The sequence below is a fragment of the Python bivittatus genome, unplaced genomic scaffold, assembly GCF_059951505.1.
Source record: "Python bivittatus isolate LINGU-HERP-01145 unplaced genomic scaffold, Pbiv_v1 ctg000570_np1212, whole genome shotgun sequence".
NCBI lineage: Eukaryota > Metazoa > Chordata > Lepidosauria > Squamata > Pythonidae > Python > Python bivittatus.
This window is the reverse complement of record NW_028277097.1, coordinates 24,891,020-24,917,311: the sequence shown is the minus strand read 5'-3', so window position 1 is coordinate 24,917,311 and position 26,292 is coordinate 24,891,020. Positions and strand designations below refer to the sequence as shown.

Below are 26,292 nucleotides of genomic sequence, written 5' to 3'. Positions count from 1 at the left end.
GCTTCCCCCATTCCTCCATGTACAGTGCCCACCACAGGTGGCTGCTTTGCTAAAGCATCTGAAAAGGCCTGGGCAGCTTCTGAACTTTTCAAAGTGCGTGCGTGTGTGTGTGCGCGTGCACCCACACCCACACCCGCAGAGGGCTGGGCAGAAATCTGGGGCTTGGGATTCCTGCCTCCCTTTCCAGTCTCGGGGTCTGCCCTCACGACTGGCTGGGGTGGCAGGATCTGGGGGGGGTGAGGGGCAAACCAGCCATGGCCTCCCACAGACCAGAGCCCCTGCCCAGCCCGAAGCCCCAAAGTCAGGAGTCCCCTCCCCCCCAGCCTTCAAAGTCCTACAAGGTACCCGTTGTCTGGGGAGGGCTTACCCAGAAAGGCCGGGAGCCCCGGGAACCTGGAAGAGTCATCCTACCTTCATTCGGAAAAAAGTTATGCTGGTCAGCAGGTCCACGGTAGACTTGAGGTCCTGCAGGCGCTCACGGCTGCTGGCGGGAAAGTTGTTCTGTTGGCAGGAACACAGAGGGGCTTTTCAAGGCGCAGGGACCCTTGGGGGAACCCAGAGCCAGGCTGCAGCGGAACGAGGGAGGGGCCCGATCGCAGGACAAGCCTGTTGCGGGAAAGGCTCAGGGAGGTGCTTCCCACCTTAACGGGAGGGGAGCTTTTGCCAGTCGCCCCAGCAGCCAAGCAGTTTGCTGCGAGACGCCTTCCTGTCCTCCTCGAGCCTACAAAGCTGCACTGGGGGTGCCCTACAAAATGGCCTGCGCTGATTTTAACCTTCTCACAATGAGCCAGGCCTCTCCTCCTCCCTTGGTACCCCAACCCACCTTTGATATTTTGGCCACCCCGCAGCTATGTGACATCTGAACTGGGAAGAAAGACGCTAAAATCTTGCTCAAAAGAGGGGTGGAGAAAAAGCCCCCCCCCCAGTTCCTTAGCTCCTTTCTTCTGCCAAACTGTCTCACACAGAAAGCTTCAGCAGGAAACCTTTTGGCATTTGCCAGCTCCCCAGGACTAGTCTTCACTTAAATGCTGGAGATACGATTTTCTAGTTGCATTCCCCAATAAATACAAACATTACTTTCACTGACTCCTGCTGTATTACTGCCTTTGACAAGCTTCTTATATTTTATGTGTGAATTTAATTCCCTTGGTCTATTAACACCCTCAGTTTAATATGTTATTCCGATCCCTCAGTGTGTGGTTTGGACTCACTTCAATTCTTCCTTAATAAATAAGCCATTATTTTTAAGGAATTTGTTTAGGGTCTTTTAGGGTATCAGATTTTCGTGAAGCACCCTTGGGTCAGCATTTCAGGAACCTGCACATGGATGCTCAAATGCCATTTATATAATACAGAGGCAGGTCTGCAAACCACAGACTCGGTCGCAATGTGCCAAGGTCCTAAGCGCCAGGCCCCCCTCCCACGGAAGCACAGAACAACCAGCTTGTGCCTCTGGTGGCTTTCCCACCCCCACCCTCCACCCCAGCCACCCACATGCAGTGTCTGCTCTGCTTCCGGTCCATACCTTGTGTTCATGGCCAATCCAGGCTGGAGGTTCAGCCTTCTGGCCTCCATGGATTGATAAAAACCTGGCTCACCCGCTTTCCTTGCAGAAGGATGCCCCAAACCAGGTTCCAATGAAACCTGAAACTACCCACTAAATCAGTTGGGGGGTCCGTCCACAACACCGAGAAGCAGGAAGTGGAGGGGAGAAGGGGAGGGGAGGGGAGGGGCACTTGGAGGCTGGTGAGAAGCAAGAGCTCCTCAGAAAGAGCTTCTGGCTTATGAACGTGCTGGAGATCGCCGGAGACCCACCTGCTTCGCCTGGCTGCAGAATGAACCCATTTTCTGGGCTATAAAGGCCCAGCAAAATCTGGCTCTGCTCAATCCAAAGGTGGCTATCACTGAACAAGCTTGCCACGGTTTCCAAAGGAACGTGGTTCTCCTGGTTTAGTTTTCTGTGTCAGCACAGCACAGCCCTTTCCCACCCTGATGCTGGAGCAAAGCCCCAAAGCCAGGTGCCCCTCAGTGCACCCCGCAAAAGTGCACTCCAGCACTGGGAAGCCTGGCTAACCAGCCATGGGTTGCAAGCCAAGGGAGGAGGAAGGGGGCTCCCCCATCCTGTCCGCCCCAGGCAGGATTAAGCCCAACCGGTTGGGTGACAACGGCAGCTTGGTTCCCTCTGCCGCGGGTCCACCTGCAGAACAAAAGCCGCCAGTTCTGTTTCAAAGCAGCCCGTGAGCCAGAAGCAAGGCCACCAAACCAGCCGCTGCTTCAGAGAGGGAAAGCCCCTCCTTGTTAATGTGGGGAGACCTCCAATTAATGGCAAAAGGCTCTTCTCCCTCTGCTACCTGAGACCAAACCTCAGTTACATGTTGGGGACAATCAATTAAGAGCTCATTTATTCAACAGAGTCTTATCATTACAAATTAAACTTAATTAGACCTAGCTGTACTACAGCTCACATCCAATTATTGGTGCAAGTGGTAGAAGAAATGAGGATCTCATCCAAGCATTAAGCACGTTTCCCTATCATGAACGGTGCCATTCTTCAATGAACGATCCTTGCAATTCCCAGAGGGCATCCCTTATATTTTTCTAGCAAAGATGGGGTGGGGTGGGGAACGGAGAGGGAAGAGGTACAATGTACAGCATGAAGCTGTAAAGGGGATCGCCACCACCAGCAGCCAAATGGGCCTCAAATCCCAGCCCCTTGGGGAGGAATCCTCCCAGGGCAGAGGCCATCTGGCCCAACCTGCTGATCAGCGCAAGAATCCAAGTCCAAGCCTCCTGGCAGCACATGTCCAGCTCCCACCAGAACACATTGAGTGAAGGGGAGCCCACCGGCTCTCTGGGTGACCGGCTAGGGCTCTGCTGGTGAACTGCTCTTAAAACTGGAAGTTTTTGCCAACGTGCAAGTGGACAATGTCTTGCTGTAACTTAAAAGCATTATTCTACATTGGGCACTCTGGAATGAGGACTACCATGTTCCTCCTCAGCTGCCCCTTCTCAAAACTACTCTTTCCTAGCGCCTTCCACCTTGTTCATTGGACTTTCCAATCCTCTGATCAACTCATTTATTCATTCATTTTATATGGCTGTCCACTCACCACAGAACTCTGGGCGGCCACCAAATCAGGGAAAACACTCATCACACATATATTGCTGGGCACAATAATTCACAAGACATATATTCATGCAACATCCTGGTCCAGAGTCTGAGGAAGACCCAGAACTTCAGGCAGGTGCAGTGGCAAAGCGCACTTCCCGGGTCCTGCAAGATAACATTGTTTAACACACGAAGACCTGGAGTGTGCCAACCCCGTCTGATCTTGTTGGGCTGGCAGAGGCAACTGGACATCAGCAGTCCCTCAAGAAGCTGGCCCTGTGCCAAGCAGGGTTTTAGAGGTGACAACCAGCACCCTGAATTATACCCGGAAGCTGACCAATAACCGTCCTGTCCAGTAATAGTGTTACGGACAGGGTGCGTAGGTCCCTAGTCCAAGGTCCACCCATAGCCACTTTGATCTGGAATCGGTCATGAATGGTGGAATAGTCAAACTTGCTGATGACCTAAAGTGTTCAAAGTGGTAAAAACAACAAGGGACTGCAAAGAGCTCCAAAGAGACCTTTGCACATTAGGGGAGTGGGTGTCTGTTGCATACAGGTAGGGTTTATTGGGGGCAGGGGCAGAACTCCTCATTCAAGGATGAATTCCCCACTGTCTGGGTCCAAGCACACACCATGTCCCAGGTGGCCTTGACTTACCAGGAGGGCATGGATCTAATACCCGGATGGCTGCACTCCTCACTCCAAGAATCCTGTCCACTTCCTCAAGAATCACAGGCTCAAACTCTTCCCAGATACCCAAGTCAGTATGATGGAATGGACTTATGAAGGCCATGCTCAGGGAGATAAGCGTGTTCTTAGCCCCCAACAGGAGTGTGGGAAGTTCAAGAAGATGAGGCTGGCACCTCCCTAAGGAATTCATGGTGTTGTGGCTGGCTGGCTTGGGAACTAGGATTCAGTCTGGTGAGATTTCTGTCTTGAGGTTGAAGCTAATAAACGCAACAGAACTGTATTGGCATTGTCTCTTGGAGTTCTTTGGGCTGAACCTGACAGTCAGACTGTGCTTCAGTGCAGCCAACTAAGAGTGAATCTGAGCGATTGTGTCCATCAGATGCCTAGAATAACCCTCAGTGGCTCTCAAGGTGTTCCTCTGACCCTTCTCTCCTGAAGCAGGACCAGGTCATCCTAAACAGGGCTGCCTCCTGCAATAACAGCAGAAAAACAACTGTTTTCCCACTCTTATTGCCACAATGTGGCTCTTAGCTGTGTCCAACTGAACTCTCCTAGTCTTCCTCCAGCAGCGCTCCAGGGATATCTTGTTTCATCTCCTAGAGCTCCTCTGAGAACTAAGGGGCACCCTGAGATCCATGAACAGGGAAGGCCATGCATGCACAGTCCAATCTAAAGTGGACATCACCCTCTCATTCCAAGAGGCAATTAAGGCTTCAGTTGAAGTGTGCACCAGAACCTCAAGAATTTCCCCACATTCCTTCTGAAACCCAAAAGAGCCCACCTGGCACCTGTGGTGGAGGACCAAAAATACAGGTCCAACCTCCCTGTGGTGGGGAGCAGCATGAGATAACTCCACAGCAATCAGAGAGTCATCTAATTATGATTAGTGAAATATGCTGTCATCCCCCCAAACCCACTCATGTTGGCGCTGCCCCAAGACAGAAGCTGGGTCCAAGGTGTGATCCCAGTGTGTGTCAGGCCCCTGATGATCTGGATCAGATCCACAATTGTCATGGCAACCATGAACTCCTGAGCCACTTCAGATTCTATATCTAGGGAAGGCAGGTTGAAATTTCCCAGCACTTAAGTCTGGGAAGGTCCACTACCAGCCCCGCTACAGCATTAAGTACTACAGGCGAGGGGCCAAGACAGCAGCAGCAGTCCCACTGGATCCCTAGAGACCAACTTCATAAACAGGGTCTATCTGCAGAGCGGCATCTCTGAAAACTGCAAGAGCCTCCTGAATGATAATAGCCACTCTAATGTGCCTACACTGGAGTCATGGCTGGTGCCACACTTGAAACCCAAGTGTGCACATCTTCTAGAGGGGTACAGTCACCTCAGTGCCCACCCTGGTCTTGGTTATGGATATCAGGCCAGCCCTCTCATCCCTCAGAAGATCATGTATGAGGAGGGCTTTATCTCAGGTTGACCTAGGCCACTGAGGTTCCCATGACCAGGCACCAGGGCTGAGTCCATGAGTAGAAGGCAGTTCTGGAAGGCAGAACTAGAACCAAACACCAAATATGCATTCTCCACGAGCAGTTCGCCCCATTTCCTGTAACACCTCCTCTTCCCACCACAACTGAGAAGTTCTGGCCAGGCCCATACCTCCACTTCCCATAAACACTCCCCTCAACTGGGAACCCACTCAACTGGGGGCCAAGGCATCCACCCCCCATGGGCCCCAGTAGGCTGCATGGAGTGCCACTGCCCTCCCCACCTTTCACCAAGAGAACCAGTTCATCCCCACCTATACTATTTCCAGTCCAAGGTTAACCTCAACCTCCATCCCCTCTTCCCATGCTCCATCTGATCTAGGATATGCCAAGTGTTGAGAGCATGCCAAAACCGGCAAATAAACCGAGTAGCTGATGTTCTCTTACACCACTGTCCAAAATTCATATAAGGGGTCGAAAACCCAGCAAGGCCTGGCCAACACTACTGCTCTTCCAGTCCCAATCCCACTGGTGTTCTTTCTTGGCACCTCGTCACATTCCCAGGTAGCTGTGGCTACTGTTGTACCACCAGTTCCCATCTCCACCACCATGAAACCAGCAAGGTTTCACCAACCTTGCCACTGCCTCAGCACAGCTGATCTGCATGTTGGATCAGTAATCTCCTCCAAGGCTGCACAACTGCTCCCTGAGCAGGCCACACCCAGAATCTGAAGTTGAGAGCTCACTCTCCTGGGGTGTCCCCCAAGGCTGACGTTCTCCAGCCTCCTGGAAGCATCTGCCTGATGTTTCCCTGATGCCTCCACCACAGACCTCAGGGCTGGTAGCTTCCTACTCCCCTCTTAAGCCACATTTCCATAAACCAGCACACATATACAGTGCTATCCAACTGCAGGTTGTCACAAACAAGCAACTTGTTCTGGCCTATGTTAAAAAAAAAGGCGGGGAGCTACCATATTGCTCCTCAGCTGCCTCTTCTCAAAGCTGAACTTCCAGCTCCTTCAATCTCTCCTGACAGGACAGAGTTTCTGGTCCTCTGACCAGCCTTGCTGCCCTTCCCTGAACCTTTTCCAGTTTCACTGAACTCTTCTTTAAATGAGGTGCCTAGGAATGTCCACAGGACTTGAACTCCTGATCAAAGCAGAATAAAGCGGAATGACTCCTTTCTAGGATGTGGAAAATACCCTTCTGTTGCATTTGCTTTTTTGTAGCCACATCACACTGGATTTTGCAGTCAACCACAGCATACTTCCAGATTTTGCAGTCAACTCCTAGTGCAGGTTCTTCTGCACAAGAACTACTTTTCTGTCTGCTAGGTCATCTGCAAATTTGATAAGCACTCCTTTCTTTTCTTCCTCCAGATCGTTAATAAAATACTGAAGAGCAGAGGACTCAGGACCAAATGTTTGTTTTTATGCACGTGCACTACACACATACAAATTCCCACAATGGGTGATGGTGGTTATATGCAGGAATAGTTGTGATTTGCTTCTGAACCCTATTTATTCCCTGAAAAAGGGACTCCAAGATTTCAACCATGCCCTTTCTCAGGATGTTACTTACTGGGTGGCCTCTGAAGGGTCTCCACAAGGCCAGTAGGATGGACCCACCCAGTGTTCCCCACCCCGATTCTACCTATTAGTTATCCTGAATAATTTGTATAAATAGATAAATATTCCCTCTACCTCTTTATCCAAGACTTTAACAGATCAAAAGCAGCAACATGCCTAGCAGTCAATGAAGCACATCACTTGGTAGTAGAACTCCACACAATGTGCTGTGTGAGCCGGGGAGCTCCTGGGAGCCAGAAAGCCCAGCTCCAGGTCTACACTGGCTAATGGCAGTACAGGGATCTTGCCCCCTCGCTGCAACAGGGGCCAACTGAAGAAAGTTCATGGCAGTAAAGTCAAGAACAGTCTTTTTATAAATGCTACAGAGAAATACTACATTCCAGGTATGGTACCTACCCTGTACATCGACAGGTCAATTCGGAGAGAATTGTGCAGCTGGTCCAGGAGCTTCACAAATCTTTCTTTCTGTTAGCAGCAGGAGAAAAGAGACCATACGTCAACTTAAAAGGGATCTGTGGCTATTTCTTGTGAGGGCTTGAAAAATGGGTCTCCCACATCTCTTTCCTGCATCTCTGGGTGTCACAAATGAGGTGAAAATATTGGCAACTTTTGAGTGCAAATTCAATTCCATGTATGCAACACACTTCTGCAGATTGAAAGGCCAATTCTTCCACCCCTTCAGTTGCCTAATCCAGCCTCACACAAGTGTGGGGCACCCTACTCCTGAGTGATCTTGGAAGGTGTCAAATGTACTTTCCGCACCCCAGAGTCACAGAAGGGACGTTGGATGCTGCTGCGCAGAAAGCCTGGCTTTCTTTTCTGCTTTAAACCGAAGGACAACTCGATGGGCATTCTGGGCTGCTAAATTATTGGGCATGTATCACCAACATCCACTTAACTGCCGGCCCCCTCATTAATTTACCCAGTTCAGCCCAGAAGTCCCCTGGCATCTCACCAGCAAACCTCTGTTATCACTCAGTAACCCACGGGGTAGAAGAAGCCACAGATTCCTCCCGTCCACAGAAAGAGTCCCTGGTCTATGCTGAACAGCGAGCAGGATCCAGAAAGCAGGGAGTGAAACTTACCCCAAAGTTTGAGGCAGAGAACCGATCGGAGGCGGAGACATGGGTGGAGGCTGTGGTGTGTGCATAGTAAGCATTGATGTTTGCCAGCAAGGTGCTCATAACGGCTGGCACTCCGGGACACATATATTTGGACGAAAGACACGCAAAATGCCTGGAAAAGCAGAGGCAAAGGGTCATCAGGCAGAGGAAGGCACATTGCGAGGAAGCAAGAATATGGGGTGGCTTCTTCAAACAGCCCCCTGCTCCCACGCAGAATGGTCTGTAGCCCCCTGCCCCTCCCCTCCCCCATCGGCAGAGCAACAGGAGGCCTGCCCCAAACTCAGCGATCTGAAGCCAGCTTCCACCTAACAACTGCAGGCTGCAGCTGTGACAGCTTCTGCTGCTTCTGACAGAAAGCAAGCTCTGAGCATATGCAGGGGAGTGAGACCTTCCTAGGGTCTAGCACCTACCCCTGCTAGACTTTACGGTCTCTTGGACAGCGTGCAGAAGCCATAAAGCAGCTCTAGGACCCGTCTCTCTGGCCCTGCCGCCAGCCTCAGCCTTCCTTCCAGGACGCTGCCTCTGGCGGGAGGAGCAAGCCAAGAGCTTCAGCGAGGCTGCGTCAGAGCACAAGCTGCTGCCAGCCAGGGGCCCAGTCAAAAACAGTGACAGCTCCCCTACACCTTCCCCCCTACTGTGCCTGGTAGTGCCAGCTCTGTTAATGAGGGCGTGGCTCTCTCCTGATGCATCTCGCAGTGCAGTTCCTTTCTAAGTACTATCTTCCCTTATCCACCTTGCTTTTTCCCTTTGACTGCTGACTTTAATCACCCCCCGGCCCAAATGCCAGTGAAACCATTTTAGGAGTGTAGCGTTTTGGCTTTTCTTCTTTGCACTTTCTGGAAAGCAGTGAAGTGAGAAAACACAAAGACGGCCACTTTCTTCTTGAGGATGGCAGGATGAGCCCAAAGGAATTAAGGGGGTCTGCAAAACGGGAACCCTGCAGCCAGCCGCAAGAGGAAGAAAAGTCCCTTGTGCTCTCTACTCTCTCTCGGCAGCGCTATTCTCCTGCAGCTCCAGAGGGGGCAAAGGGTCATCTGGAGCCAGGGTGAGAAAGGCCGTCCTTTCCACCTATTCTGCATCGACCAGCAGCAGAGCTCAAGCAGGAGGTGTTTGCACAGAACGTCTGACGGGTCTCCAGCCTCCAGAATTCTGAGGACCTCGCCCTGGCCTCGGGCTGACTTCACTGCATCCACAAGCAGCATCCGGGGCTAAGGCGAAGGGCTCGGTGTAAGTCAGGGACTCACGTCATGGCTTGGTAAATGGACTCAATTCCGTAGCGCATGGCAAATTCGTCCACTATCTCCTGGCCTGTCTCCTCAAAGTAAACCTTCCAGGCATCATCTCCTTTGGCATCAGGGATCTTCACCACCCCATTTCCTTGGACATCTGTGAGGTGGTGGAAGAGGTTCTGGAACGGAAACATATAGACAACCCCAAAGAGGTTCTCAAAAAAGTGACCTGCTGCCTCTGGCCAAAGAACCAAGGCAAGGCCGAGGGGACACACAGAGATAAGCCTGGCATAGTCACCTACTGTGGATTCAGGTGGAAGAAGAGGAGGAGGAAGGCTGCCTGCTGTGCTCTGAAATACCTGGAAATCAACATTCAGATTGCTCCCCTCCCCCTTTCCCACCCCATTTGCACGTACTGCTCTTTACCATCTTTGTGGTTCTCTTCCAAAGCTTATTGATTTTGCTACCACTTCTGGGCCGTCACTAGAGCCACTCATGTGGCTTTGTTGGCCATTGATCAATCCCCTACTTTTGGGGTGTCGCCACGGTTAAGCCAGGGATCTCCTCATGACACCCCTGCTGACTGGAACCTCTTTGAGCTCCTAGCTGGTCAGGCTCCCTGAACAGATTTCATCTGCTCTTGAGCTTTGACCACTGAACAGATGCACCAGGGTGGGGCGGGGTGGGGGTGGCGAGGATGGTGGTGGAGCACTTTCAGCCAGACCTTCTTTAAATACACAAAATTGGCATCCAATGGATTCTGCTCTGCCTTCTCTCCGGCTCTTTGTCTGAGCTTTTAGAACATGTCTGTCCGTCCTTCCTCCACCATGAGAAGAGAATCTCCCCTTCTTTAAAGAGCTGCAGCTGAGCAGCACGGCCAGAACCAGGGCGTTGCTTTACCGCAGAGGTGAGGCAGCCCAAAGCTACGTCTCTGTGCATTAAACAGGCATCGGACCGATAACCTTGGCTTTTCTGGACAGGATGGCCCATGACCGGCCAGAGTGACAAACCCACAGGGATTGTGCTTGCACTAACGGAAGGGAATTATCTGGTCGCCACCCTGAACCACCCATGCAGGAACCAACCAGCGTCTCCGTGCTTCGAGCCTGCTCAGCAAAGCTTTCCCTCATTAAAGCTGCGACGAGCAAAAGGGGACCAAGGCAGAGACCCGAATTTTCAAAACTGGAGGACGCTTACTCAGCAAAGTGGAATTCACCACGTGGGGGTTTCCTTTGGGAAAGAGGGCTCCACCGGCTGTCGTGCCTACCTCATGAAGGCAGGTGTACTGGACGTGATAAGGAGCCACCTTCTCTTCCCCTTTGATCTCCACACTGATCTGTAGTCGAATGGCACCCGACACTGCAGATTTGTCTGTCCTTTTTTCTGGAAGGAAAACCCATCATGTTCTCATCCCCACCAGCCAGGAGGCCCCCGTAGCAAAGACTAAGAGGAAGATACGGCCCAAGAAAGGCCCGCCACCTGCCCACACACAGGTTTTGGGGCGGAGCACACAGCCCTTACTCTCCCCGTTTCAGGAGACCGGCCTGCCGCTGCAGACCCACTGGCAGCAAGGAGCACATGGGCTCCAGGCCTGCTCTGCTGAAGGTGCCCCTGCTATGGCAAGGGGGGCAGAAAGATGCGGCTGGCCCACAAGAAGGATGCTGCGTCCCCTGTGCCCTTGTGGGTGTGAGGCTTGAAAAGAACGAGTCCTTCAGAAACCCAAGCTCCTCCTCCAGCTTTGCCTTTGGAGGACTGGGACAGGACGATGCTCGCGGCAGCCCTCTTGCTCTGCCTGCACCTGCTGGGAGGACAGCTCTCTTCTCCTCCCACCACAAGCCCAGAGAGCCCACGAGGAGGCCAGGAGAGATGCCTGGCATAGGCTGCCACAACAGTGGCCTAACCCTGCTCAAGCTCACTCTGGAGGCCGTGGGCCCTCTTTCTTGCAGGAAAGGGGGTAGCGATCCGTTCCAGCAGCCTTTCCCAACCAGGGGTCCCTAGAAGGGGAAGGAGTCTGCCTCCCATCTCCATGACCAGCATGGCCGCTGGCTGTGCATAACTGCAGCTGAAGGACACCAAGTTGGGGAGGTGCACTTCTCTGGATAGGCTCCAGCAGCTCTACGCAAAATGTTAAAACTTGCTCCCTTTCCAAGGGAGATTTCCCAGAACACATTTTTTGATCAAGGCCCTTGCCAAAGTGCTTCGGGAGGGCTACTGAGCAGTGTCAAACACACGCAAACTCACATAAGGCATTGAGACACAGAAGGGCTTTTAAAAGGTCAGGTCTCGCTTAAGGTGATGAAGACAAAAATGGACACTGGGCACGCTCCCCGGCTGTGCTTCAAACCCACATGCCCCACAGGCCAAGAGGCCCCGTGGGCAGCACTTGGGGCAGGAGAGCCGAAGGGGAGGGGAGGGCATCCCAGCTTCCTGGGCTGCCGGGTCTGCAAGGGGGCTCCCTGGGCCAAGTAGTCTTCAGCTTTCTTCTTTAAGGAGACCCTCCCCTCCCCTTGAAACTCTCTCGCCTCCTTCCAGCCAGGCTGCTTTTCTGACTCCAGCCAGGAGATTTCCTGCCCTGAGGTCCAGAACAGTAAGGGGCTCTCTGTAAAGGGGGGACCAACTTGCACCATCTCAGCATTTGACGAGGCACCCTCTGATCCTCCAGACTCCACCTCTGTCCCTTTTTGCTTCTCAGTTAAGCCACTCCAGTCAAGGACCCCTCGAGCTGAGCTTGACTCCAGGATCCTTTGTGGACATAGCCCCACACTGATTTGCCACCACTTTCTTCTGTGAAGCTTTTTGACTCTTTCCCCTGAAATGAAACGCTGCCCACAGGAACAACTTACCAAGGTTGTACCAAACATCCATCTCTCCGCTCAGCGTCCGGACTTCAATGATGGTCTGCCCCAAAAAGTCGTCAGACTCCCGCTTCAGCCGCTGCTTGACTCGGGACTTGATGTCGTCGTCTTCGTCCCAGACCCGCACTTTGATTCTATCCGAGGAGTTGTGGCACTCGCTGCAAAGGGGCCAAGGGAAAGCAGAGCCTGAAGGCCATCCGGCGGGGGGGTGAGGGGGGGGGTGGGCAGCCAGGTTTTCTGCTCCTTCCTGATTAGGTTCAAAGGCAGCAAGAGGCAGGCAGGCACCCTCCCGCCCAGCACAGCCCTCAAGTGCTCCAGGCCCCTTTAGGCTCAGCAGCTTGCAGCTTCTCAGGTCTTGGAGTCCCATTTCTCAGGCAAGGACAGCTGAGAGCAGGAGGGTAAAAGGCCTGCAAAGACTACTAGCCTCCTGTGCTATGAGGGTCCCGGGCAGAGTGGAAAGAAAGCCACCAACTGGGAAGGGCAAGGCTTTCCTAGGCCCACCATCTGCAGGGTCACAAGGCCCTTGCACAGCTGGGTTGTCACCAAAACTGGCAGGTGGGCTGGGCTGAGATCACCCAGTCCTACTTAAGAAAGCCACCCAGGGAGCTTCAGTGGCTGAAGATGGAAGTGAACCTGGGGCTCCCAGTCCTAAACCAACATTTCCCCCACTGTACCATCTTGGATTTAAACCTGGCGGCTGCTTCCCAGGTCTCTGCATGATCTTGGCAGAAACCTGGAGAAGATGGAAGAGAAAGCCCCATGGCTTGGCTTGAGTTCATATAAAAAATGACACTACCATACCCAAGAACTCTGCCCTTGTGTGGCTGCTTCCGGGGATGCACCTGGAGAGAAAGGAGCAGCTTGGCGATTCTTAGGGAAAGCTGCTTTCCAGGTGCTCCCTGTGGGGGAGACATTCTCAAGTCTCTCTGGGGCCAAGGGAGGCAAGCTGCTTCTACAGGGCCAGGACAGGGAAACGGGGCCACGCCCCGCAGCCCACCAGGTCTCCTGAAGAATGAGGCAGAGGCTGGACTGAAGTCCAGCGCCTCTGTGGACATGCAGCAGGAACACCTGGTCTCAGCAGGGCCCCTCTTAGCCTTTTTAAGAAGGTGCTGTCTGTTGCCAAGCAACCCAAATAACATGACAAAGCAAGTCGAAAAGTGGGTCACACGCAGCGTACTAAGCCTTGTCAATCAGAGCTGTGGCAAAACCAGTGGCATTCCCCCCCCCCCCCCCGCTACCCATCAGCCCTCCCCTGCCCTCCCATTGCCAGCCACTGTAACTCAGGAGGCATTAACTGGCTCCTTTTAAACTCTGTCCAAGGCATGCCTCAACCAGGTCCAACAGAAGACCTTGGAAGCTCTTCTGGAAAATGAGTTCCATTTAGTCTTCTCTTTGCCCAGGCCCTGCTCCTCCCAGCTACCTGGAGCTTGTGGCACCAATTTGGCCATTTTATGGCTAAAGCACTCTGAAAAGATGGGGGAAACCTGAGACACAGAAGAAGCCCACAAACTCATATGCACAAGCACTTAAGAATCTGCCACCATCCCTACCACCTTCTGACAGAAATCAAGGGACTCTGCTCTGCTTGAAGAAAGGCACAGAGAAAAGATTCTGGAACTGCTTCAGTGCCACATATTTCATCTCATAAACGCACCTCTAAAAAAGCAGGACTAATGGAAACCGAATGCAGCTGGAAGCTCAGGACATCCCTCTCCTATTGAACAGAGGCTCCCCAGCACCTTGGACGTGCACCTCCTCCAGCCTTGCTGCCCAAGAGTAGCCCTGATCTCTGGACTGGTCCTTGATGTATTGTTAGGCAACCCAGAGTGGTGAGAACAAGATGGGTGACCGTGTAAATTGTTTAAAGAAAATAAATAAAAATAAATTTGGGGAAAGGACTCAGGCATTCCAGGAATTTGCAAAGCCGTGCATTCCACATCCCCACCCAAGCTACTGGGGGGGGATCCCAGCAAAAGGGAACAGAGACCCCACCCCACCCCCCTGTTTAATTTCACTGGTGGAGGTATGTGAGAAAAAAGGGTGAGATGGGAAGATTCTGGAAGGGCAGGAGAATGCCAGGAGTTCTTCCAGCTCCCCTAATTCCTTGTGAAGAATTCAGATCCTCCTGCCAATGTTTATCCAAGCTGAGAAGATAAGAGATGCTCCTTTGCAGCAGATAATCAACATCAGGTTGAGATGGAGGCAGCTCTGCTCACTGTCACACCCCACATGCCAGTTGGATGGTTATCTGCACTGGAGACGTTTGGAAGTGTCCGCTAACTCTGCAATCTTCCCTGTAAGATGCAGCCAATTAGCATCTCTTGCCATTGGGTGTTTAGGCATGATTATTCCCTGCTATCCTGGAGACGGTTTATTGATGTAGTTGCTGGGAGTCGACACTGACTTGATGGCACACACAATCAAAATTCCCCAGTGAGCCGTTTAGGGTTTGCTCTCAATAGAATGGCATGCACCAATGTCTGGGACCGTGCCCACATCTCAGCAGCCCAGCTCCAGCCCCCAGCAGGCCAGCCTTTTGGGTGCTTTCCATGTTCTGTAGGGCCCCACAGAAATGGGCTCTGACCTCTTAGATCTCTGGGGCTGAAAAGCAGAGATGATGCTGAGGGCCACAATCCAGCCTGGGGAACTGCCAGTGGCTTCAAGAGCAACTTCAAGAGCCACCATAGCTTTTCCCCATCAGCTAAGCCCAAGCCCTGTAGCAGGTGCCAAACTATCTCCATAGCTGAACTTATGGCAGTTGTTGATTCAAGGGTATCCTCATTAGAAGGCCTGCCCAGGTCCATGCCCTGTTGAAGGAGAAGGAATTGTAAGGACCTGGGAGTGCAGGGGAGGCTGAAGTTGCCAATCAGCCATGGCATTGGACAGTATGAGACCAAGCAGGCATCCAATCCCTGGACAGTCCAGGCTACTGCTGGGAACTTGCAACCCCAGCACAAACAGGGAGGGGAGTCCAAGCCAACACGGACAGTGAGGGAGGTATCCTGGTGATCTGCAGGGATGTGTGATGTTTGTCTTGCTGCCTGAAGGGGAATCAAACTATCTCTGCTGAAAGGGCAAGCTTGTGTCCTTCTTGAAGGAGAAAATGAAGGAGGAGAGTTTTTCCACTGAAACGCATCAGGGAGAACGAGAGTTTCCTGGACGGGACAGGTGAAGCTCCCAGGATGGCAGAAAAGTGAAAAAAACCACAGAGAAGAAAATCCCTTTGGCAGGGACAACACCTGGGAAGGTACAACCCAAGAAGCAGGAGGACCAGGAGGCACCAGTACCAGGCCCTCCCTCCCTCTGGAGAATGACTGACTGACAGCTAGCTGAACACTGTAGAAGTATCTTAGGCCGCCATGGAGGAAAGAAAACCAGCCCTCGGCTGAGAAAGAAGAGGTGTGCCTGCAATGGTATTTTTGGAACTGGAGAGAGTCATTCTCTAGCCAGCTGGACTTTCCCCATTATCAGCGAAGAGAACGGCCTCCTAACCAGTTCACATAGAGCCTCGTGCAACAAAAAGAAAGTCTCTGTCTTGGTAATCTGGGAGATGAACTGAATTCTGAAGGGGAAAAACAATCCAGGTGCTGAGAGCTCTGTAACCTTGGTCTAGGTGGTGCCAATTAAAACCTTAGATGTTTCTACACCTCTGCACAAAGCATAGGAAATAAGCAGGGAGAACTAGAAAACATAATTCAGGAAGGCCAACATGATGTAGTGGGCATCACTAAAACTTGGTGTGAGAGTACTGACGCTTGGCACATAGCACGGGAAGGCTACAACTGATCCAGAAGCAACAGCCCCTGTAGAAAGGGTGGGAGTGTTGCACTGTGCATAAAGAAATAGAAATACTTGCACTTACATTCAGGAATCGGAGCACGGAAACCCTGTTGAAAGCATTTGGTAGGAATAGAAAGAGCGAGAAACAAAAATGATACCGCTGTGGGAGGTTATTACAGACCATCTGGGCAGGCAGAAGACACAGAAGAGGTCTTTCTGCATCAGATGACCAGGCTTTCAGAGAGGCGTGCAAGAGTGATAAGGGGGGATTTCAATCACCCCGACATCTGCTGAGAATCTGACACTGCCAAGCCCAACACCTTCCGGTCCTCTCTTGCTGACAACTTCATTTGTCAGAAAGTGGAAGAAAGAGCAAGGGGAACTGCTATCCTGGACCTAACGCAGGAATAGGTTGAAGAAGTGATGGTAACTGGGACTTGGGGGAAGATGACCATGTTGTCCCTGACTTTGTGATATCTGGAGGAGAAACAACCGAAGAGCAAATGTTGGTGAACTCTAAAGGAAGGTAGGTTGGATCCAATGGTTTCAACTCCTTAAAGAGATACAATGGGAAATCTTGCAAAACGAGATACTGAGCAAACCAAACAAAATGAGCAAGTGATTCCCATGAGGAGGAAAAATGACAGAAATCTACTAAAGAGGCCAGGAAGCACACATGCAGAGCTCTCTAAAATGCTGTAGAAAAAGAGATGTGCAAGAGGAAGAGGAACAAGGCCATCTCCAGAGACTGTAGGAATTCTGTCAGAAAAGCTAAAGCTCAGAAAGAGATGAGGTGCTGAGAGATGCTGACTCAATCCCTGTTGAGGCATACCTAGAGGATGAAACAGCTCAGATTTTTCAAACAGTTCTTCTAAACCTCTGCCACGAGTGTCTGGCGGGAGCCCAGTGGAATTCTTAGAAACACAAGGCAACCCTCTGGTTCTGTCACCCAACCCAGGAAGACTCGTGCCAGGTATTTTCTGTACCGTATGTGCTCTCCTAGATCAGGGGCCCAGCAAAAATTCTGAATGGGAATTGAGCTTGCTAGGCGCTACTGAGGAAGGGTAACGCCCAGCAATTGTGTGATCCAGCGATTGCTACCTTGACCTGTTGCCAGCAATACCCTGAGGCTCTTCCAAGACCAATCCTGTGATTTCTCACTCTCTCCACCCGTGCTTTCCACATCTTCCCTTCGACTTCCCTCAATCATGCCAAGCAAGCCTTTTTCCTTAATGGTCTAGTCTCTGAACTTCTCCTTGCTGATCACTGCCTCAAGGCAATGTCAATTTGCCACCTTCGCGCCTTCAGTGTCAACGGTGAGTTCCCTGAGCAAGCTGGCTGATGTTACCCTTGTCTTCTTAATATTTAACATTAACCTAAATCTTTCACTTTCCATTGATACTTTCATAATGAGCCCTTCTTTCCTTTCAGATTAACATTTACCCACATTTCTCAAATTGCTAGAATTTCAGCCTATTATATTATGATTCCAGTTGTCATTCTTATAATATACTTGCTGTATCTGAACACACTCTTTCAGTCTCCAAAAGCAGTACTTTCAGTCGCTTTCTGCTAATTGCAAAGGTTCCTCAAAAGAATAATCACTTACAAGCCCTAACATGGCCCACATTTGGGGCCCTTGCACACAAAGGCCTTGCCATAATCCTTCTTGCTCTCTCCATTATCCTTCTGATGGTAGCTCTTCAGTCTTTGATCCCTCTGCCTCTTTTGAAAATTTCCCTCTCCATATGTGCCTCTATTCTTCTTTGAAGATCTTAAAGAAAACTTTGCTTGCCCAAGGATTTAGGGCAATGGTCCAGTAATTTGCATTCTCTTGCATCTCCATCAGCAGCAGTGTTCACACCAAACTATCTTTCCCAGTCTTCAGACCATGTAGACTTGCTCTCAATGTAAATATTTTTGTGATTCTCCTCTCTCTTTTTTCTTGTTCCCCCCTCCCCCCTATTTTTAAGGTTCTTGACAGAGACATAATTCCTGGTCCTTTTCTTGCACAATGCTAAAAGTCTACATTAAGTTATCTACCATTCATATGGTTGCCAATGGTTTTCATCCTTCCCTGTGTCATGATAACTCCAAAGCCACACTTCAAAATGTTGAGACTTCTTCCAAATCAGTTTTCATCAGGTCTCTTATCTCTTCCCACAGCTTCTTAGCTTCTCTTTTGAATACATTAAGTGTATTTAATTTAACTCCTTAGGTCGATCCTATATGCTGACTGCGTATCCTTGGATGACAAAATCCTGCTAGTGATCCACTGTTCTTAATGTTATGCACTGAACCTGTACACGAGGCACTCATAATTTAGGGCAAGTTCCACAAGTTGCATCCAAAGTTTCCTGGCTGAGTAGACTGCATTTCTCCATCTTCTGCTGTGTAGCCTATTTGATTCCACTGTTGCACATCTGGTGATGTCCTGACGCAGAGACTGATGTTGCCCAAAACAGGTGCTGGCAATAAGCAAAAGGTTCTTTTTGCAGAATGTCTACACTACAGTACTGCGTTTGCCTAATCGAAATCTTCTGCAATTTCAGGTTCTTCCACTTCTCCACCTTTTGCATTCAAACCACCCATGTTGATTTCAGACAGTCACTCATGCTCTGGTCATCTCGCGCAATGCTCTCCACATTGGGTTATCCTTGAAAATCTCTTGAAAGCTACAGTTGGTGCAGAATGCAGCAGCACAGTTGGAACTATGGGCATTAAGTTTTGTTCCATGACCTGCCCTGGTTACCAGTCAATTTCCGGACGCAGCTCACCTATACAGCCCTTCACGGCATAGGCCTGGCTATCTGAAGGACTGCCTGTCTGCCTTGGTTCCTGCCCAGCTTGTACAGTCAGGCAGAGTCAGCACGCTGCAGGTCCCTTGATGGGACCCGGAACAGTCCTCCTCTGACACGGCACCTGCCCTCTGGGGCACCATCCCCCTGAGATGTATCTGGGCCCCACCCTGGCAGTGTTCAAAAGAGCTCTGAACACCTGGCTCCTTCCCCAGGCTTTGGGTCAGAGTGGGTGGCAGGTCCTGCATATGTGATTGCCTTTTCATGGCTGCTTTTCTTCCAGACATTCATTTGTAGTTTAGTAGTAAAGAGTTACTGTAAAGTTGGGCGGCCTTATAAATTTAATAAATTTGACGTTTGCCATAGAATTCCTCAATGTGTCCTACCACTAAATCTTTAGGAAAGACACACATTTGTGTAACACTGATGTTTTGTGGGATATCCTCCAGGTTCTAACAGATAAGGTCCTGCCGTTGTTTCGGCTGTAGCTGAGACATCCTTAGCAATGCCCTTTTGAGGATCTCTGCCTCTCCATTCCTTTCTATAATCTCATGCCCTGAATCACACCCTATGATTGAAAGTGTCCCAGTCACCTGACTTCCACTTAATTTCATTTATTCCTGAAGGGTACAATTTAGTTCCCTCAGTTCATGGTCCATGGTTCTTGATTCATGATTTCTTGTGCCAAATTACATGTCCTTCTTCGAGGCCAAGCTTTGAAAGAAGGAACTCTTCTTGTGGCTTTGGTCTGGCCACAGTATCACTTCCAGCTCTGTCCATGAAAGCTTAGTGTTCTTTCCCAAGAACTAGAGGAGTGCCTCCTAACTGTGGGGTGTCTCATCAACTTGCACCCAAACTGGTCTGACATACTGCCAGCTTTCTTCAGCTTGTGGTACAAAAATAAAAAATAAAATTTCAGAAAAAGATTTCCAAGGACACAGCAGCTCAGATAAGTAGATTTATCACAGAAAAGCTACGAAGGAAGCCTTAATGAAAGGATTCCAGCCACTGCTGTATATCAGATGCAAGCACTTTTTATTCCGAAACTTAAGGTTTAAATGCATTGTGCCCCCTTCTCCTGACCAAGTGCTGCAATGGGCTAGATTCCTCTCTCTTTGAAACAGGAGTTCTGGTTTCTTAGTTTGCCAACAGACCGATCTGGCATTTGGTTGTTTACTTCAGACCACGTGAAAACTCAAGGGTCCGTGCAGTGTTCTTGGAAACAAGACACAAGTGGTTTGCCGTTGCCTTCTTCCAGGCTTGATTTTGGAGCTCCTTCTCCTAGAAGGTTTGGCTGGGCTGGCTGGTTTCTAATTTCAAGTTAAAACAACAGCGGTAACTACAATTATTTTATAAATGGAAGAAATGTTCACCATCTGCAAATCCTACGTTATGTTCCCCCAACCTCTACCTTTTCTATTTCCCTCTCCCCTCTTCCCTCCACAAACCGCTGCACCTCTTCTCCCAGAACTACCTGCCAAGCCCCTGCAGAAGCCGAAGGTGGCCAACAAAAGTTGATGTCAGAGTGGAAGATGCCAAGACTGGGGACAGAGGAGCCTGCTGTGAAAGCACCAGGCCCATGGCCAGAGCGCTAAGCCTGAGGAAAGGGTGGCTGCCAGTCCTGTGCAACGGAAGGCTGGGAGGAAGAAGTGCAGGATTCAACCCTGCCGTGTGCCTATTCATCGGACTGGACTCTTCAGACCAGAAGAAGCTGCTCTTCGTGTCCTTTGGCTTGCTGCGATTACAATAAGATAATTTGATATTCAAGCCAAGTACTACATTTCTTGTGGGTGTGCTGACATATAGGGAGAATTATCACAGGCATCTGAAGCAACTTTGACAGCTCAGGCTAAAACAACATTCGTTTGTCTTCAAGGAGTTTTTTCTATGCAATGGAGCAACTTCGAGCTGTCTGTTTGAGGCAAAGAGGCCGCCATCTCACCTCTCTTTTGGAGACTGGATTCCAAGCTCCATAATGCTGGTATCTGGCTCTGAAAACAGATTTTGCACCTTAGGAACCCAACAATGACTGCACATTTTATAAATGATGATAACAGTGTTTCTCTCTCATTCTTTTTAAACAAGGAAGTCAAAGAAATGGCCAGTTTTTATTACTTTGGTATCCTAAAGACCAAGATCACCTCATGCTTGAACTTCCTAATAACATCCAAATTGCTCTCCGCTTCTAGTGTTCTATGAACTTGCATGCAGACCATAAGACCATAAGCAGTGCCCTGCTGGATTGGATCGTTGGCGCATCTAGTCCAGCAGTCTGTTCTCACAGGGGCCACCCAACTGCCCAAGGAAGCCCACAAATTCCAGCAGATGGCCTTCAGAGCCAGTCCCACTGCCATCAAAGCTAATAGCCACTAATCTCCAGGACATCCATGAATTCATTCAGCCCTTTTTTGAAGCCAGCTGAGTTGGTAGCCAGCACATTCCAAAGCTGAATTACACCTTGCACAAAAAATATTTCCTTTTGTCTATCCTGATTCTTCCATGATTCAATTCCATTGGTAACCTCTAGTTCCATATTTCTCCTTGTCCACTTTCTCCACACATGCGTAATTCTGTAAACCTCCATCAGGTCCCCTCTCATTCACCTCCTTTCTAGACCAAAAAGCCCCCAATGTCACAACCTTTCCTTAGATTTCCTCCTCTGAATCTTCTCTAGCTCCACTATATCCTTTTTGAGGTGCAATGTCCAGAACTGCACACAATATTCCAGATGAGGTCGCACCACTGATTTGTTTAAGGCCATCATAATACTGGCATCTCTATTTTCAATACCATTTCTTATTATCCCCGACGTGTCGTTGGCCTTTTTTACAGCAGACGATGCTGGGCAGACGCCTGCACTGAACCATATCCCATCCCTCCAAGATCTCTTTCCTCATCGGTCACTGCTAGCTCTGATCCCATTTGTCTGTATGAGTGGCTAGGATTTTTGCCACCATGGGCAACACACTGGTGCCAAACTTTAAATGCTCTTGGCTCCAGAAGGCCCTTGAGTGACTGAGAAGGCTAGAAAAACAGTGGACTCTTTAAGCATTGCATGCAAGGCCCATGACACAGCAATACTATCCTGGCCCATCTTGGCATAATGAGAGTTCATTATCCTAATTACATTGCCTCCTTATTTGCCACCTCCAGGAAGAGAGCCTAGGGGCTCCAATTTCTGTCAGCACAATCAGCCGCTGATAATATGCCTCCGGAGGAAGGCAGGAAGAGATCTGATCCTCAGAGCACCTGCATTAAGCAGCCAAATTGGCTGGTGCAATCGCCCAAAGGAAGGCCAAAGAGGACCGTTTCCTGAATCACACACGCAACGTTACAGCCACTCATGGCAGGCGTTGCCCAACACAGCCGGTCTCCCCTGTCTCCTGCCCTTGCTCTTTGGCACCAGCGTCCTGGCGGCTGCCTTGGGTTGGCTTCTCCTCTGAAGCTCTGAGGACGCCCAACCCTTTGGGCTGGGGCTGGGCCACCCTGGGCCCAAGGAGCAGCAGGGACCGAGCTTGCCCCAGAGAATGAAGAGGCGAAAGGTGCATGTTCATCCATGCGCGAGGCGGAGCTGCAAGCAAAGAGGCAAAGAGAAGAGCTCAAGGCACAAGTCATGGGGGCCACCTGCAGGAAGCCACTCCTGCCCTGGCGGGGCAGACTCAGAGCCCGGATTCACAGCACGGATGGTCTGGGTTCCCTTCTCTCCATGTCCTTGTCTGGGAGGTGGGAAAGGTGCCCTCCTTTCAGAAAGCCATTTGCTTATCCCTTTGGTGGCCATATAAATGAAAGGAATAAAAAAACAAATGTAGAGCCTGCTGCTTGGAGCACATTGTCTTATGCAGTGGTGACTCTCAATTTCCTCATTTCCCAGGTTCCAGTTACCCTGCCCCTTCGTAAGGTGACAGGGAATCCCCACTGTTCTGACTGACCTGTACAAAAAAACCTTTTTTTCAGGGAGTAAATAAAACAGCACTAAGGCACATGCTACACCAATACTTACAAATGGAATTTCTCTTCCCAGATGGGGTTCAGATTCCCAAAAATGGTTTTGGTCCTCCTCTTTGTTTTGCCCACTTGGACCGTCACGTACGGATCACTAGAGCCGGTCTTGTCTTTGGCTTGTAGGCCTTGGGCGCAAACCACTGCAGGGAGACAGCGCAAGGGGGGAGGGGGAAATCAGGAAGTGCTCCAGAAGCAGAGCCAGGCTCTGGGAGAGCTTCAGCAGGGCTCTGGTTCCTCACTCACCTGTGATGGTGATTTTGGCCGACCACTTGGAGGTCCCATCCAGAACACTCTGCTTTACCATTTTAATTTGCTGCGCATGGGCCATCTTGCTCTCACTGAAGACATCTCGGATAAGGTCGAAGATCTCTGGCTTGTTCCGCTCTCGGATCTTCATGCGGTCCTTCATGGCCATGATGATGTTCTGGGTACGATCCTCAGCCCCGTGCTTGGAACTCTTCTCTGCTGCTCCTGTGGAAGTGGAAGGAGAGGGCACTGCAGGGTCACATGGACTGACCTTTTGGCACTGCATCCAAAGTTCAGCTCAATTGCCTTTGTCCAGGTGTAATGGTATGTGAGAGACAGGGGGAAGGGTCACAGCCAGGGGAACGGTTAGATAAGAGGCAGCTGAGCCCGCAAAAGGAATGTGGACATGGCAAACATCTCAGAAGGGACCTCCCTAGTTTCTTGGGCTACAAAGGTAGTGGGGCAGAAAAGTAAGTTAGTTGTTGGATTACGACAGCAACTGGGATCAGGATTGCCACCACTAAGCAATGCGGTTGTAAAGTGCAATGTCATGTGACTGCATCGCTTAGCAACAGCAATCCCAGCAGTTCCAGTGCCATTGTAACCCCAGGACTGTGCGGGTCATTAAGCGGGAAGATACAGGAGTCTCAGGCAAGGAGCATGGGGAGATGCATGGGTGCCACAGAAATGTGCATGTGGGGTGCTGCAGGTGGGTGCTAGGCAAGGCCAGGTGGTGAGGGTCCCAGGCAGGTGCTGGGAAGCATGGGTGGGCCAGCGGGGTCCACAGGCGGGGGCTGCAGGTGGGCCCATTCATACTCCATAATGGGGATCCTTGGGAGAAAAAGCAACGGGAGCAACTTACAGGAGTGACTTGTGACCTTCCCTGCTGGCTTCCCCATTAACTTTGTTTGTGGGAAGCTGGCAGGAAAGGTTGCAAATGGTGATCACATGAGTGCGGGGAATGGCCACAACTTCATGGACTGGTCATAAGTTCTCCTCGTTCAGTGCCATGTAATTTTGAATGGTCGCTGAACAAGTAGTCATAAATCAAGGACCACCTGTATTTTATTTATTTATTATTTATTTATTTATTAAATTTCTTCCCCCGCCCATCTCCCCCCAATGGGGGACTCCGGGCGACTCACACAAAACATTAAAACCATAAATATATATAAATACATAAAACATCAAAATTTACAAAACATTACTAAAAAAAAAAGGAAAAGGAGAGTCCAAGAAGATAAAGAATCTGGGGCTAAAGACAGCAGGCCTCTATGGGGCTAGCCATCCCCACACTTGAAGTATTTTCAGATATGCAAGATTCTGTTACTGTGAACTTAAAATAAAATGGAATTAGTTGATCTGGGCATGCTTCCTGTTTGGACTACCTCGCAAGGCTGACATCAGGCAACCTGCCACCAGTCCACCAAACTTCTGAAATGTTCACTTTCTAGGTCAACACATTTTCAGGCTCCACTCTTAGTTTTTGTAGGGCCGTGCTACTGGACTGTATAGTCTTCTCCAACTCGGTGTTCTCCAGTGATGTTGGGCTGCAGCTCTCCTAATTCCTGGCCATGACGGCATTTGGGAGGTGTAGTCCAACCCTTTTGAAGGAGATCTCTTGCCGTGACAGCACACACCAGAGGCTTTTGGCTGAAGCCATTTGGAGCCTGAGGTCAGCCAGCACCTGAACTCAGCTGCACTCTGGCCTTCGGCCCAGCAGAGCCTCATCTGACCAACACGAGTTCTCCAAGGCCTCCAAGCAAAGCTTCCCATCCTCTCCTAGGGACTGAAGGGGGTCAGACGTGACCTCCTCCAGCAGCATGACAAAAGAGTCACCTCGTGGAGGTGACATTCAAATTCCCATCCACTTCCTCCCCAGACCCTTTCAGGCTCTTTTTTTGGGTGGGGGGCAGTGATGGCGGTGGTTGCCTGCAGGGCTTTTGCTCAATTTCCCTGTCGTGGAGAGTCAGGGAAGCAACCCAGAGCCTTCAGGCAGAAACCCCGCTTCAGACCAACAAGCCGTTTTGCTTTCAAGGGAAATCTGATCCCCCTCCAATGTCTGCTCCTAAGGCAGGGGTGGGCAGTTTCAGCCACCCACCACATGTGACCCCCCACCAAAGCAGCCCAAAAAGAAACCGGGCAGCCAATTGGCTGAAGGTTAGTGATTTAAAATTTCAGGGTTTTTAAAACAAAAACAAAAAACAAAACTAAGGAATGGCCCCAAAGGGCTGCTTTTCAAACTGATTATAGACCTTTTTTTTCTTTCTCAAAAATTTTAGGGAGTAGGAATGGTTGGGCTCCTGGGTCTCTTTAGGTGGTTTTAAGAGTGGGACAGGACGAGTTTTCCATATGAAGAACCCCCCCCCAAAGCCGGCGATGGGTCCTGCCTCTGCCCAGAGAGGGGGGCTGGTGCTGGCAGCCTCCAGGCAGAAAGAGCTGGGTGCCCGGTTCCGAAAAGAAGAGGCGGCTCCTTGGGTCCCCAGAAGCAGACCCAGCCTCGGCCCTACTGGGGCAGCTCATGGGCCCACCGGCCCTGGGGAGAACTCCGGGGCTTGGTGGCCAAATCCGCCTCCCTCCCAAAAGAAAACAGACTTTTGCAGAGAGGGGAAACCCTCCGGAGTGCTTGAAAGTTTGCCTCCCGCTGACAGTATGGAGGACATCTGTTAGGTGGGAGGGTAAGGCCTGAAAATGATTTGTTCTTGGAACCGAAAATAGGCTTTGTGATTTAAAATAAAAACCATCTTCCCTTGTTCTGTGCAAACATTTCTTGACAGAGAGCCTCTGACGAAACTGGCACACTTAAAGGCTGTGCTTTAATCATCGCTTGAACACTCAGCACCGAGGTTGCCAAAAAGGAAAGCAACCCCCCCTCCCCGCCTGCTGCTGGCCCCGAGGCCCTGAGCTGGGCTTCCCAGTTTGCTGGAGAGAGCCACGGCTTTGAGCACACACCCCTCCTGCTCCCGACACGTTCAGGAGTAGAAATATTCTCTTCGGGACCCCACGAGCTGCGCTGTGAGGGCCTTTCCTTCACAGCTTTGCCTCCTGCCTTCCTCCAGGCAGCCTGCAGTCCAACCCTCCAACAGCCCAGGGAGGCAGACAGAACTGAGCAAACGTTGCTGGCCCAAGGCTTCCACAGCAGAGAGGGGCTTTGGAGCCAGGTCTCCCTGGTCCTAGTCCAACACCTTCAGCCCCATTCACCCTGGCAAGCCACTCCCGACTGAGTGCCGTTCAAAGTGGACAATCAAGGCCCAGTGACATGGAAAGCGAGCCTTGGCCAAGCACCAGCATGCCTTGTCTTGAAGATGAGTTGGGGTGCATGACCAGAACCCCTAATTTCCAAGGCTCAGTTTCCTAGAGGACCCCCCTGTTCAGCAGGAGAGCTACCTGGTTCCATCTTGATTCTCTTAGCAGGAGTCTTTGTTCATG

At 50.6% G+C, this 26,292-nt stretch overlaps 1 protein-coding gene across 5 annotated transcripts in view; it reads right to left on the bottom strand.

Moving 5' to 3' along the window:
* LOC103065994 (protein unc-13 homolog B) overlaps window positions 1–26,292 on the bottom strand; it is a 169,828-nt gene that overhangs the window by 30,408 nt on the left and 113,128 nt on the right. For all 5 annotated transcript variants that reach the window (XM_088152678.1, XM_088152682.1, XM_088152679.1 and 2 more), the window contains 8 exons: window positions 22,861–23,088; window positions 22,616–22,757; window positions 12,026–12,195; window positions 10,450–10,565; window positions 9,198–9,361; window positions 7,915–8,065; window positions 7,226–7,294; window positions 412–501 (listed from right to left, as the gene is read on the bottom strand). In XM_088152678.1, coding sequence (XP_088008804.1) covers window positions 412–501; window positions 7,226–7,294; window positions 7,915–8,065; window positions 9,198–9,361; window positions 10,450–10,565; window positions 12,026–12,195; window positions 22,616–22,757; window positions 22,861–23,088 — 1,130 coding nt within the window. The remainder of the gene's footprint in view (window positions 1–411; window positions 502–7,225; window positions 7,295–7,914; window positions 8,066–9,197; window positions 9,362–10,449; window positions 10,566–12,025; window positions 12,196–22,615; window positions 22,758–22,860; window positions 23,089–26,292) is intronic.